Here is a 15,292-nt window from a genome sequence, read left to right on the forward strand (position 1 = left end):
TATTATCCAGAAGAGTTGGCATGTTCCAGATCCTATCATGTAAACAATGTTACTGGTGGGATCCAGGAGGTATATCTTCTCTGTTGCAGTACCTGTCCTCAGGAATATTTCTCCAAGGATTTGTTTGACCTGTTTGGCCCATACCCTGGCCTTATTTAAAAGAGTCCTTAAAACCCAGCCTTTTCCTGGGATACATTATATGGTTCTGCTAGAGAGTTCCAGATCCTTGTGTTTCTTATTTTAAATTGTTTTAGTATTACAGGAGGTGGATGTCCTTATATATTTAATAAATAAAATAAATAGATACAACATACCTTTTGCCCCCAAATAATATTTCTTATGAAATATTAACATTTAAAGCTCTTTTCCCTATTATTTATGGTTGTAGAGCATGAAGGTAACTTTTCATTTTGAAAGAAACAAACTGCTTTTCTGTTCTACTAACATGCAGGAAGCAAAATACATTTCTGGGCAATATAGTTAAAAATGGAGAGGCTAAGTCAGAAGAAGTTCTTACAGATTTTATTTAAGAACAAATGTAGAGAATAATAAATATAATATTGAAAATGGCAGAACCAAGTCTGCACCAAACTGAAACAGAAAAACTACATTAAAAAAATACAGATTCTGCATGGGAAGCAAACAAAGTATAAAATACTCTTGTCCAAATCACATCTGAAACTTTGAACTGAGTATCCAGTACCCAAGTGTATTGCAGAACTGAAAACAGCATGTGTATATTAAAGTAGCTGGGATTTCCTATATCATTCTTAATGTTGATTACAGGAAAAAGGTAATAACTGTATATTTAAAAAACCAACAATTTAAATAAATGAGCTATTCTGAATTGATACCACATGTATTTGTACTGTGATAATCATATGTAAGTTCTATGGAATATAGCATACGTAATATATCTACTAAACATAGAGAACCATAACATGATGGACAGGTAGCTGGTCTAGAAGCTTGGTTTAATTCTCAAGGAAATGATCAGTTAGTGCCTGGCTGTACATAAAAAACTAGGAAGAAGAATCCTATTGTTAGAAACTATAGTGAAATAATTTTCTACCTAGAAGAATAATCCAGTCTCACAAATCCCCTACATGTGAATTCAAGTTACACAGCTAGGCATAAGTTTACCATTTCAACAGAGATTTGGGTCTACTCAGTGTCCTGAAGAATTGAGATTTATATGTTATCAGTGTGTGTGTGTGTGTGTGTGTGTGTGTGTGTGTTTGTGTGTGTGATAGAGAGAGAGAGAGGGAAGGAGGGACGGAGGGAGGGAGAGGGAGAGAAAAAGAGATTTTCCTCACTCCAAACCTCTCTCCCTGCTGCTTTCTTACCAATGTTAGGAGAAGAGTCTTTACCATGCTCATATAGTTTCCTGTGGGGAAAAAAAGCATCAGGAAAAGTAGATTTTTTTCCGTAGATTCTCCCTGCTTTTCCTCTATTCTGAAAAGAGCCATTTCTGCTACTTTAAACAAGGATTATTACAGTATTAGGATACATTCTATGCTTCTTCTGTGCAACATTAATTGGTGCCATAAGTAAGAATTCGCCTTCATAAATATTTAATCCCTGAAAAACATGCAATAACTTGAAATCAGAAACCTTCCTGGTTATAGGCCAGAGTGGCCCTCCCAATTTTTTTTCAACTGCAACTCCCATTATCCCTCACAATTACCCTTCTTAGCTACATCTGATGGGAGTTGGAGGACAACAACATCAGAAGAAAATCATGTTACTCATCCTGGTTCAAGACATTAAAACAGGAAAATATCAAATTTTAATTTAACTAACCAGAAATATTTTTTTTAAATGTTTAAATAAATGAGACTTATAGTATATTATAGCAAACAATCTAAAGTGACATGTAAAACTTCAAGTTATTCACCGATGCAGTAAAAAGTATCAACAACAAAAATATATCTGCCTTGGTAAAATTCTTAAAATATATATTAACCTATGAGATGCTTAGTCTATTATTGCCATTAGATCATGCCTCCGAGCTATAAAGTATAAAAACATTCAGATTACATAAAATACAGTCACGATTGTTCTCATCACCAGCATCATCTAATATAAAAATACCTTTCATGTTTACAAGAGGTTTCTTCTAGAAGGTATATATGGGAAAAGTAATAGTAGGAGCGGGAATACATGGATGGATGGAGCAGAAAGCTACTGTTTATATACCAGACAGCCATTTTGCTTGCAAGATTAATGCATCTCAGAACATACATGGTGACAGAAGCATATCCATGGCCAGATAACACTGGCTCTATAAAACTGTGGTTTTTGAAGAAACCAGCCAATGGGTCCAAAATCAGAGTATACAAGTTTTGCAAATTTATCTTGTTCACACATTTCCTGGCATGCAGGGGTATTTGCAGGGTATGGTTTAAAAAAAAAATCAAAAAGGGCAACTATGAAGCTGCAGTCAAAGTTTCACCCATTTTTATTCACAGCCAGCACCTATAAAAACAAGTGGATCTTTGATCAGACCACCATGGCTGCCACTTTGAATATTTTCACCATACTCGGCAAACACCTTTGCTGGCACGTAATCACAAGTCATTTAGGAAATTTTGTTATAACCCTATAATGAGGGCCTCTTTCTATTTAGCAATTTGTTTTGTAAAAGACTGCATGTTGAAAAAAATTGCTTATACCAATAAGAAACTGTTGCAGAAAAAATGCGGAGATATTATATATCTATAAATTGCAGCTGATCAAAACTATTTTCAGAATTACACAGACTTCCCATCCTATATTCTTGTCGTCCAATGATTTTTTTCTTATTTTAGCTACCTAAATTTCCAAACGCAGGATGGCTGGGGTTGCTTTGGGTTTGGGCACTCAAAAGCCCCTTGGGTCTCATAAATATGTAGATAAGACTGCTGCTAAAACCAGATTTAAAATGATGATTAAACTTGACTGTCCAAGAATCTGGTGAATGTTTAGCATTCTGACTAGAATATGCTATATCTGAGTAAGGAACTTTTGGGACAAGCAATTATTGGAGGCAAGTAAACTTTGGGTGAGTTAAGCAGGGAGAGTGAACTGTTGTTGGTACTTGGCAGCTTCAAGTTTCTTCAGGGTTGCAAGATTCATTTTGTAGTTAGATGTGAGGATTCTGAAGAAGAATAATCCAGAAGTGTCATTAGTCAGACAGATGGTTCATGTCAGGTGTTGGTGGGGTAGGAAATTCTTGTTAGGAAGATCCTAAAGAGCAATGGTGGTGCTAGGCCCTTGATCCCACTGAGAGTGAGGATGAGGCAAATTACCAGATTAATGAGCAATGGGAACTATGAAATGAGAAGCTGTTTCTAGAGATGGGGGATTGTCCACTTGGTCTGTCTCTCTTTCTTCAATGTCCTTTCCCTGAGATCAGGATGCCAGATTGAAAGACGCTTTGGCCTCAGATTGCTATTGATGAATGTTAGTTCCATATGTTCCCTTTTTCTTCACCCCAGAGCAGATAGCTGAGGTTATGAAGAATATTGCAATAGTCTTTTATCATGATCAGATTACTTCCCAGTCAATATGTTGCCTGTTGGCACGAGTGACATCTGAAAGGCTAAGGACTGATTAGAATGGGCTACCTGAACACTTAACACTGTATCATTTTCAGTAGCCGCTTCTGGATTTTTGATAGATAGTTCTGCTATGGAACTAGTCAAGCTTGAAACTGAGAGATAAGAATGCTGGATGTGCTCTCCTGAGGAACCTTTCGCTCTGCTTTGATTATCTATTCATTTATCAACAATTCTGGGAGATGAGAGGAAGTGATGTTGTATTACATAACTTCCACCTAGACTCATCTTCCCTTTTACTGAAGATGAAAACAGTATAGGACACTCTGGTAGATGATCTTTGTTAAGATCCAGACAGAAAAATTCAACTCTCCTGATCCTACAGACCTCTCAAAAGCATTCATACCCTCCATGCTTTTCTTCTGGACCATCTGCTAGGATTTGGGGTACGTTCCATTTCATTCTGTAGGGGTAGCTTCAGTCATTAGTGCTAAGGATCAGGTAGCTCTTGATCATTTACTTCATCCCATTCTTGGCTCAGTGTTTAGCATTTCTATGGAATCAGTAGAAGAGATCATTTCTGGATGAGGTACCATCAATACATTAATATTCTATAGTGTAAACTCAATCTCAGGCCAAACTATTGATGCCTTGGTAATCCCCATATGGTGCCCCTAGTCTATATGGGATTGACAATTTAAACAAGCTGACACTTAAGTCCAATAAGAGTAAGGTGTTGCTATTCCAGAAACTATTTGTCCTTTGTTGATTATTATATTGGCTGTGGATAGGGCTGCATTCCACTTTAAAAAGTAGGTTCATGATTTTTGAATTCATAGCCACAATATGATCCATAGGTAGAAGACGTGGCCTTTGTTCCACTTTGACTGATGCACCACTTGAGACCCTTTTTGGAGCAGAAGGTTTTGACATGTGTGGCTTGTGCCCTCATGCCTTCAAATGAGATAATAGCAGTGCACTTTATTTGGGGCTACCCTGAAAACTACTAGAAAACTGCTGACAAGTGAAAGCTACTTTAGCCACGTAAGTTCAATTTTGCAGGTACTGTATTGTTTCAAATTAATTTCAAAAGATAATTCAAATTGCTGTTTCTGGCCTCTAAACGCTTTGCTTGGCAACTATCCATTCCACATATTTGTCTCAGGAGATGATGTGGATGATCCTAGAAACAGTCTATCTCAATGGTTGCCATTGTTGTGAAGTAACGTCTCCACAGAAATCTGTAGATCACAGTATCCTGGAGCATTGTTATCTTTAAGAAAGTTAATGAAGACGATTTTGCAAGATATTTTGGATTTAAAATGCTTGCTTGGATGTCTTTATTTGCAAGACAAAAGTTATACCTGTTAAAATTTCCTATCTGTTTTTTTCATTCTAATGATTTACTTAACTAGTTTAGAATTATACAACTGGTTTAGAATTTATACAGTATTTAATTATCCTTTTTTTGTTTGGATATTTTATGATTGTGAACCAATTAGAGTCATTTCAAAATGCTGGAGTAAAAATACTGAAACAAATAAAAATATAAATTGCCATTATTAAAATAGTTAGGGACAAGGCAGTTGAGTATAAAAGCCTTATTAAAGGCTGCAAATTACATTAATCCTCCTTTCTTAATAGGGAGCAGGTCCCAAAAGTCTGGAGATGCTACAGAGAAGGCCAGAATCAGGATTACAATCAGACCAAGAAATAGCAGCTCTGATGTAATTTTTATGATGATGATATGGAATGGGCACCATACTGAAGAACACAGTCTCTCTGATAATTCCTGGTTTGTAAAGGGCAAATTGTATGGACAATCATACCTTGTTTCCACTGAAATGTGACTACAAATACCAATGTCTGTAAACTGAAATACAAAACAGGTAACTGAATATTTAGAACAAAATATCACCAATGCAATAGAATCAAGAACATTTGACAATCAAGTTTAAGTTAATTGTTCACAGAATATAGTATTTTTTTAAAAAGAGCACAACAGATTTAGTAGCCGCTAAGTACTTTTGAGCAGAGTAGCAAGAAACAGGCTATGCAATTTAGCAGTTACATGATGTACAGGGTCATTTGGTTCCAATTCACAATTGATGATCCAAACACTGAGTTCATCACACAGGAACAGGAACTATCCTGTGTGTGCTCATGACAGCATTACCCAATGTGGAAAGTGAACAGGGAAGCCCTTGTGAATGTAACTGTAATTTTTTTTTCTCTTAATGCTCTTTGGAGCTTGTTTGTTCAAGTGAACTACAAACAAGATAAAGCATTTAGCAGATCAGGTGAGAATCCAGAGTTGTGAAAGAGAAATTTCAGAAATTGAAAATAAGGCTTTAATGCCATAAAAAAAAAGCTTCACAGTATATAGGAAAAGCTATTATGCTAAAAATTGTTTTTTAAAAACCAATATTTGCCTTAAAAATACATACACACTAAAATAATGTGTGACTACTTTAAAAGTCAGAAAATTGAATAAAATTCTACTGTGTTATATTCTTTTTAAAATTCTAAAACCAGAAGAAGGGATACTATAGGTTTAAAATGCCAGAAGGCAAGTTTTTCATATTTAACCTACATTTTAGCAACATGAGTGATCCACAAATCCCTTGTTGACAACCAGTTATCCACACTACCATTTAAATAGGTATCAAATGTTTAACACAACGCTTAAGGATTTAAAAAATAAACATTTGGCTAAAAAATAAAGCTTCTAAATATATTCTCATAATTTAAAATAAATATGGGAGCAGATTTCATTATTTACATATATCTGAATGACCAAGAAAAGTGAGTAAGTTTGTTGTGCTGTAAATGCAGCAGGCAAATTTCCAGCTCCACATCAGTTGGCTTTTGAATATAACTATTCATTTCTATACCATACTGAAACAACTTTATAGTATTGTTTCCATGAAAAGGGTTCCTTTCTATAAAAGAATGGATAAGCTATTCAGAAATGGGAAAATAACAGAAATCAAGCCAATATTGATACAGAAAATCGAAGTGTGCTCATTGTTGGTTCATTTATACAACCATAGGCTATGATCTCCAGCTTGACAAAAGAAACAACAAAAAAGACATCTCTAAGCATTGGAACTAAAGGATTTTAATATTCAAAGGAATTCTCCAGCACCATCTCCTGTCTGTGTGGCTGGGCTTGAACACAATGTCTAGCTTCCCCTAATTTAAAAAGGACATATGCATGAGAAATCACCAGTTGTTTGTGCCTAAGGTCATTTAACCTTTTTGGCTGAGTTCTTAATTGTTGAGATTGTTAACATTTTTCCATCACCAGCTTTGCATCTTCAGGAAAACATCTCTTGTACAGGAAGGTTTTCTAGAGGAAAGCTGATCTTTCTGACAGCTTTGTCCTTAGAGTGCAAAAGTCGAAAAAGAAAAGATGGGAGCCTTTCTCTTCATCACTGGGGGACCACTTCTCGCAGAGAGGCTAATGCTGCGTGGATGCGAACATGCAACCTGTTCTCAAAATCATACCCTGTGAATTCTTCCTGTAATAGAAAATAAAGGTAAAAATTAAACCCACAGCAGTAAAAAGGCACAACTTAAAGGAATGTACAAGATATGTATTGTTTTAACTATATGTTTTTGGAAGTTAAACATGTTTTCTAATTCCCCAAGGCAAATACAATAGTAAAGACAAAAGAATATATGTTTTTTTTTCTTTCACTCTAATTAATAAGTCTGTTTCATTCATATACTGCAAGGAAAAAGAGACTCCCAGTATACAGCAAAGAAAATACTTAAAACCATTCTGAATATTACCTTTGCCTGAAGCAGTAACACTTTACCTCTTGGGACAGACTGTAGGAAGAAGCAAATATCGTTTTAGAAATTTTGATGTCATCTTCCAAAAACAGAAAACAATAATAATAACACCACAATGTTTAGCTTGAAATAGGAAATAAAAGTATAATAAAATTAGGAAAATACTAGCTACAGAAATCTGACTTGTTCCTTTAGTGAGTAACAGAGAGTCAGTTTAGTATAGTGGTTAAAGTGTTGACTTAGAAACCAGGAGTCTGTGGATTCTAGTCCTGCTTTAGGCGTAAAAGCCAGTTGGATGAGACTGAGCCAATCACTCTCTCTCAGCCCAACCCACTTCACAGGGCTGTTGCTGTGGGGGGGGGAGAGAAGAGGAAGTAGAATGCCTTAAGTTACATAAAAAAATAAAGGTGGGTTTTTTTAAAAAAAATCTAATAAATAATAACATGTATCATTCAGAACACTTTTAAAAATACTAAAAATTATTCATTTTCATTTCAACACTAACTACTCCCAGAAAAAAAAAAAGAATAATCACATAAATGACCTCAAGAAAGTATTTTAGAAAATACTGGAGATAACTAATTTGTTCTGTTTCCTAATGAATGCAGCTACTTGAAATAAAATGCAGACTGTATTTGTAGTCTTAAAAATAAGTTCCAGTTATTATCTGCTACTCTTTTCTTAAAAGCCTTAAAAGAGAAGGGTGTTTTCTCTTAGGTGTTCCATGTGGGAATTGTAAGAGAAGAGTCATGCTAGTCTAGGGTAGCCCTTACTCACACTGGTTCTTCTTACCCAGGCTGCAATTCTTGACTTCCTCTACTTCAGCCTTGTTAACTTCATTCCTTTATTCCTCCTAAACATGACAGCAAGAGGAAGAATCCTACCTACATTTGTAGCTGCCCATGCTTACAATAATTTAAAAGTGAGGTAGAACAAGCAAAAGAAAAAAAAGGGAGAGAGAGAGGACAAAAAGCAACAACAAACCACTCTTATATAAGAAAGGTGCAAATAAACCTGGGGCACTCCAAGTACAGGTAGTTCTTAACTTACAACAGTTCATTTAGTGACTGTTCAAAGTTACAATGGCACTGAAAAAAGTGAGTTATGACCATTTTTCACACTTATGGCCGTTGTAGCAACCCCATGGTCACGTGATTTACATTTGGATGCTTGACAACTGACTCGCATTTATGACAGTTGCAATGTCCCAGGGTCATGTAATCCCCTTTTGTGACCTTCTGACAAGCAAAATCAATGGGGAAACCAGATCCATTTAACAACTGTAGTGATTCACTTAACAACTGTGAATTGTGGCAAGAAAAGTTGTAAAATGGGGTAAAACTTACTTAACAAATTTTTCACTCAAGAGCATAAATTTTGGGCTCAATTTTAGTCTTAAACTGAGGACTACTTGTGTTATTGAATTATACTTCTCAGCGGCTCCAGGCAGCATGGCATGATTTTGGGAATCAAAATGTACCAACACCTGGATGGGCACAAGTTCCCCAATTCTGAAGAACAGAGACTATCAATCCAGTCGAACATACCAATTATCATTTCAACTGCAGAAAAAAGGGTTGGAATAAAAATATATTCTCAGATAACCCCCCAACACACACAATTACCTGAGGGTTTTCTAATAAAAGACAGCCAAGTTCATAGCAAGCATACGGTTGAACATACAGGTTGTTCTGGCGACAGATTTCATCTTTAAGGGCTCTTTGAAAGAACTGCAAAAGAAAAATTATCCCATTGTTTCTAAGAACAAAATGATTTTTTTGTACTCGACTCAGAAACTTTTATTAGTCCAGTCATAAAATCTCTTCATTTGCCAATTATCATTTCAAACTGATAAATGAAACAAATCAAAACCAGACGGGGAAATAATTGCTAGTGGCTATGGATAAATAGTAGGTGACAGTGGTAAAACTTGCTGGATAGAAAAGACTTGACACATACACACAATATCTGCAGTCACTATCAATAAATGTCATTCTTTCTTAAAAAAAAAAACTGTTAAAAGTATTTCTAAAATTCTCCTGGATTTCAAACAATTAATAAAAAATTGACTAAACACATTGTGTTGACTTCACACATTAGGAAACAAATTCAGTGGCCATTAATCTTTGGTTTTATGTAATGCTATTAACTGCAATTGAATGAGAAAGAATATGTACATAAGAGAGAAAGAGAAATATTGTAGATCACCGTAAGTCTCACCGGCAACTCCAATCTCATCCTGGTTTACAATAGAGCAAGCAAACAAATTACAATAAAATCATTTTAAAAACCCACGGTCCAAATAATAAATGATAATACAATGCAATCATACAGGCATTCTCTTTATCTCAAGTGAAAACAATCCTCATAAGGATTGTAAAATAGTTCAATCTTCACTGCTTTATGAAAAACAGCAAGGTTTGGTGCCAATTTCCTTTCTGGGCAAATGTTATTTAACAAGGTTGGAACCACCAATGATAAACCTCACCAATGAACCTCAACTAACCCCATATCCTGTATTCAAGTCGTCTCCCCCACCCAATGACCAATTTCACCAGGAGAAGGCAGACTTACACTGTTTCGAGCCAAGCCATTTACAGCATTAAAGTGAGGAGTCCTTGGTGCTTTCTGAGCTTGGCTATTTTCTTTTAGAGTTTCATTACCCAAGCGAAGTAACATCATCAGTGCCAGAGCATTGAAAATTAAAACTAACATTTTGGGCTCTGTTTGGAAACTTACTGAAAGCCAATGCAGTACCTGTAGTACAGATGTTACATGGCTGGGGCAGCTCTCCCTTGCCAGCATGCGAGCAGATGCATTCTACACTAATGCAATTGAATAACCTTGAAAGGTAACCCCATGTGGCATGTACTGCAGTAGTCTGTCTGAATACAGATGAGAGCAGCAGTTATACAACCAGATCTTTTCATTCTACATAGGGCCACAACTAATTCAACATCTGAAGCTGACAATTTCTACACAGCCTATCTAGCAACTGTCATAAATTTAAGAAGATATCTATGTCATAGTTCTGCTCTTTCAAGGGGACTACTATGGTACCTAATCTAAAGATGTCATCAGATAAAACAGAGAGATTGGTGATCATTGAATAAACAGCAAATCAGACTTGTTGGGATTCATCTTCAGCCTGTTTCATCCCATCTAGGCTTCCATAGTCTGTAAACATCAGATCAATACTGCTACAGCATCACCAGCCTAGCAGTGATGCATAACTGAAAATTACTGATGATAGAAGTAGCAGACAAGGATGCAATAGAAAACTAAAAGACTCTGAATGAATTGGGAATGGATGAAGGCAAGGTCATAAGGAAGGTCATAAGGAAGACAGAAAGTTTTAAAGAGAAAAAATAGTTTAGTAATATTGGTGTCAGCGTTCCAGAAAACCCTCCTGCAGAAAAGACTCCGAAACCAACATCTTTCAAAGTTCTTTTACTAGCATAGGTAAGCTGGCATATTTGGAGGAAAACCGAAACTGGGGATTCTGGTTCCTCCCTCAGTAATACAAACCCCAAAATCTCCACCCTCATGACCTCTCTGCCGGTCACATGCTCTGATCCTCAACCATCCCATGTCGAAGCATCACTCCAGCCACTCCTTCTCCAGATGCGAACCCAGCCTGACCTTGACCAGCAGAAAATGTTATTATGTCTAACCATCCCTTGCACTACCACCCTCCTCCCCTCCTTTCCCACAGAGGAGAATTGTGGCAGCGCATGGAAGCCTTCGGCCTAGTATGGCTTCCAAAGCTGACAATTGGGATTAATTAGAATTTACTGCAAGCAAAACAAAAGAGAGAGAAAGAGTAAATGGGAAAAAAACAAAGACAAAAAGTGTAAGAATTCTATGGGATGGGTTATGATCTGGCAGCCTGAATTTGGCCTATAAGATGAAGGTACTCTATATTTGGCTCTACATATTCTCATACTAAAATTTTCATTTGTTTTATTACCATTATTGGTATGTTTTCTTGTTAACTGATAATTAGTTTTTTTATAAGCTCAAATATACTAGCATATTTTCACTCTAGTCTCAATTACCTGAACAGCATCTTCAGCATTTCCTAAGCATTTATGTATGGCACCAAGTAGCAAGTTCTTCAAACCAACAACCGTTGAATCCTCAATTTCCTGGCAAGCTTGAGGAGGAGAAAAGGACAGGAATAAAGGACAATGATGACAGTTTACATTTGACATTGATGCTATTCTTCCATTCCACAATCACCATTCTCTAGATTCAAAATTCTTCAAACAAAGGCAGACCTATTTAAAAGGTTGCTTAAAAAAGCTTTTAATTTAATTTTAATTTAACAGCTGCAGTGATTCACTTAACAAATGTGGCAAGAAAAGTCATAAAGTGGGACAAAACTCATTTAACAAATTTCTTACTTAGCAACGTAAGTTCTGGGCTCAATTGTGCTCGTAAGTCAAGGACTACCTATATATGGATCTTAAAATGAGGACTGAAGAGAAGAGGGGGAAATTCAGGAAGCAATCTTACTGAAAAGTAAGAGCTATGGGTAGGTCAGGTGCTACAGTGTTGGGGGGGGGGGGCAGTGCCACAGGCAATTGCAATGGAGTGTGGATGGTCCAGCAGGTGCTGGGGTGGGTGCAAACAGGCACTTTAGAGGGAAGAACAGAAAGGCACTATACAGCATGGAAGAACAGGTGAAAAAGTGGCAGGAGTGGGAGCACCTTGTGACTTCCTGCCAGCTTCCCCAATGACTTTGCTTGTGGGAAGCTGGCAGGAAAGGTTGCAAATGGCAATCATGTAACCATAGAATGCTGCAACCATTCTAACTGCAAGTTATTGAATGCCCAAATTGAGATCACATGACCATGGGGAAACTGCAATGGCTGCAACTTCTAATCCTCTTGTTCAGTGCCTTCTTAACTTTGAATGGTCACTGAATGAATGGTCATAATCTGAGGACTACCTACATTATCCACTTATTTCTTAACATTTTATTCATTAGAATTAATCAGGTCAAGGTACAGGAATAAGATCAGGAAATCAGCTTCTGGCTTCAAAGTGACACAAGCTGCTTACTAGCAGCAATTGAAAAAAGGGACGAGAATTATTGTCTTGTAGAAGAAAGACTGTATGCAAAAGTATGCAAATCAGAATTCACATGTATACCTTGACTCATGTGCTGTAGATTGGTGAATGAACAGTTTGGAAGGGCTTTCCATAAGTATAGTACCTCGATGGATGCCAATACACAAAGTTGTTTGGTTGGTTTTTGCTTTCTAAATCTCTCTGCCTGGAAAACAGATCAGATATTGGTTTTATTTTCCAAATAAATTGAGGGCAAGTACCTTTAAGCATGGGGATATATTTTCATGTTTTCCTGGTGTAATATAATGTTAGATAGATAGATAGATAGATAGATAGATAGATAGATAGATAGATAGATAGATAGATAGATAGATAGATAGATAGATAGATAGATAGGGATAGATAGATAGATAGATAGATAGATAGATAGATAGATAGATAGATAGATAGATAGATAGATAGATAGATAGATAGATAGATAGTTACGCTGGGAAAACATGAAAAGCATTAGAAGTTCAACATAAGAACCAGCTATTTTAGAATGTTGAAATATCAGAATTGAATGTAACAGAATAGAATAACAGAGTTGGAAGGGACCTTGGTCTTCTAGTCTAGCCCTTTGCTCAAGCAGGAGACCCTATACCATTTCAGACAAGTAGTAGCCCAATCACTTCATAAAAATCTCCCATGATGCAGCACCAAAAACTTCCGAAGGCAAACCATTCGACAGATTAATTGTTCTAACCATGGTATCCTGCTGCGCCGGTTGGAGGGATTGGGAGTGAGGGGCACCGTTTATCGGTGGTTCTCCTCCTATCTCTCCGACCGGTCGCAGACGGTGTTGCCGGGGGGGCAGAGGTCGACCCCGCGGCGCCTCACTTGTGGGGTGCCACAGGGGTCGATTCTCTCGCCCCTTCTGTTCAACATCTATATGAAGCCGCTGGGTGAGATCATCAGTGGCTTCGGTGTGAGGTACCAGCTGTACGCTGACGACACCCAGCTGTACTTTTCCACACCGGGCCACCCCAATGAAGCTATCGAAGTGCTGTCCCGGTGTTTGGAAGCCGTACGGGTCTGGATGGGGAGAAACAGGCTCAAGCTCAATCCCTCCAAGACAGAGTGGCTGTGGATGCCGGCATCCCGGTACAGTCAGCTGAGTCCACGGCTGACTGTTGGGAGCGAGTCATTGGCCCCGATGGAGAGGGTGCGCAACTTGGGCGTTCTCCTGGATGAATGGCTGTCTTTTGAAGACCATTTGACGGCCGTCTCCAGGAGAGCTTTCCACCAGGTTCGCCTGGTGCGCCAGTTGCGCCCCTTTCTAGACTGGGATGCCTTGTGCACAGTCACTCACGCCCTTGTGACGTCTCGTCTGGATTACTGCAATGCTCTCTACATGGGGCTCCCCTTGAAGGGCATCCGGAGGCTTCAGTTAGTCCAGAATGCAGCTGCGCGGGTGATAGAGGGAGCCCCTCGGGGCTCCCGCGTGACACCTATCCTGCGCAGGCTGCACTGGCTACCTGTGGCCTTCCGGGTGCGCTTCAAGGTGTTGGTGAACGTCTTTAAAGCGCTCCATGGCATAGGGCCGGGTTACTTACGGGACCGCCTGCTGCTACCGAATACCTCTCACCGACCCGTGCGCTCTCACAGAGAGGGACTCCTCAGGGTGCCGTCGGCGCGACAGTGTCGTCTGGCGGCGCCCAGGGGAAGGGCCTTCTCTGTGGGGGCTCCCGCCCTCTGGAACGAACTCCCCCCAGGACTCCGTCAACTTCCGGACCTCCGAACCTTTCGTTGCGAGCTTAAAACTCACTTATTTATCTGCGCTGGACTGGGTTAGTTTTTAAATTTATGGGTTTTTAATGGGTTTTTATCTTAAATTTTTAATCTTGGCCAATTTAATAAGTTTTTTAATTGTATTTTAATCGTATTTATATTGTATTATTGTGTATTTTTTATCTGGCTGTGAACCGCCCTGAGTCCTTCGGGAGAAGGGCGGTATAAAAATTTAAATAATAAATAAATAAATAAATAACTGGCAGGATGTTTTTCCTTATTTCTAGGCTGGTTCTCTCCTTGATTAGTTTCCATCCATTGCTTCTTGTTCTGCCTTCAGGTGCTTTGGATACTAGTCTGACCCTCTCGTCTTTGTGGCAGCCCCTTAGATATTGGAATACTGCTATCATGCCACCCCTGGTCCTTCCTTTCATTAAACTAGATATACTCAATTCCCGTAACCATTTTTCATATGTTTTAGCCTCCAATCCCAGAATGTAGAGCCCATGACTCAATTTTCAGGGCTCCAGTCAGCCTAGGATAGGAACCTAAGAGTGCTATTCCTGATCTTTTTTCTTTTTTCTTTTTACACAGTAGTAAAGGTCATAAGAATAGAGACGGCTTTGTGCTGGCCCTGAAACAGATCGATAGAGAGATTGAAAGAATAACAATTCAGCTTTTAATTGTTGTATAACTAAGGACTGGAACTCAGAGAAAGAGGTCTGTTTGATCTCTTGACATTCAGTTTGAACTTAGACGCCTTGGCTCCAAATAATGTTTTTATTTTTATTTTTGGAGGAGGCAATTTTAAATGTACACATGAAAGTACAAACTACCCTTATTAACCAAAAGTAATGATCAAATAAGTAGGGTTACAACCTATAAATATTTTTAAAAGTTATTATTTCCTTAAGTGTAGCTTGAAGTGTAATTTTTCCCTTTGATAGTTTAAGATATTATCAGTTATTACAAATCATAGCATAAAATCCTGTCAGAAATACTGAATAAATGTACATTTTGCCAAAATTCACCACAAGTGGTCTTAATTATTCCTGGATAGATTACCATCAATTGCTTATTACTGAATGTTAAATGAAATAACTGCA

At 37.9% G+C, this 15,292-nt stretch overlaps 1 protein-coding gene across 6 annotated transcripts in view; it reads right to left on the bottom strand.

The window, feature by feature from the left end:
- Window positions 1-989: 989 nt before the first annotated feature.
- Window positions 990-15,292, bottom strand: part of TTC39C (tetratricopeptide repeat domain 39C) — a 48,833-nt gene continuing 34,530 nt past the window's right edge. For all 6 annotated transcript variants that reach the window (XM_058177796.1, XM_058177800.1, XM_058177797.1 and 3 more), the window contains 5 exons: window positions 12,498-12,621; window positions 11,399-11,496; window positions 8,966-9,070; window positions 7,338-7,376; window positions 990-7,063 (listed from right to left, as the gene is read on the bottom strand). In XM_058177796.1, the coding sequence (XP_058033779.1) occupies window positions 6,974-7,063; window positions 7,338-7,376; window positions 8,966-9,070; window positions 11,399-11,496; window positions 12,498-12,621 (456 nt within the window). In that variant the 3' untranslated portion in view covers window positions 990-6,973. The remainder of the gene's footprint in view (window positions 7,064-7,337; window positions 7,377-8,965; window positions 9,071-11,398; window positions 11,497-12,497; window positions 12,622-15,292) is intronic.

The sequence above is a fragment of the Ahaetulla prasina genome, chromosome 3, assembly GCF_028640845.1.
Source record: "Ahaetulla prasina isolate Xishuangbanna chromosome 3, ASM2864084v1, whole genome shotgun sequence".
Taxonomy (NCBI): Eukaryota; Metazoa; Chordata; class Lepidosauria; order Squamata; family Colubridae; genus Ahaetulla; species Ahaetulla prasina.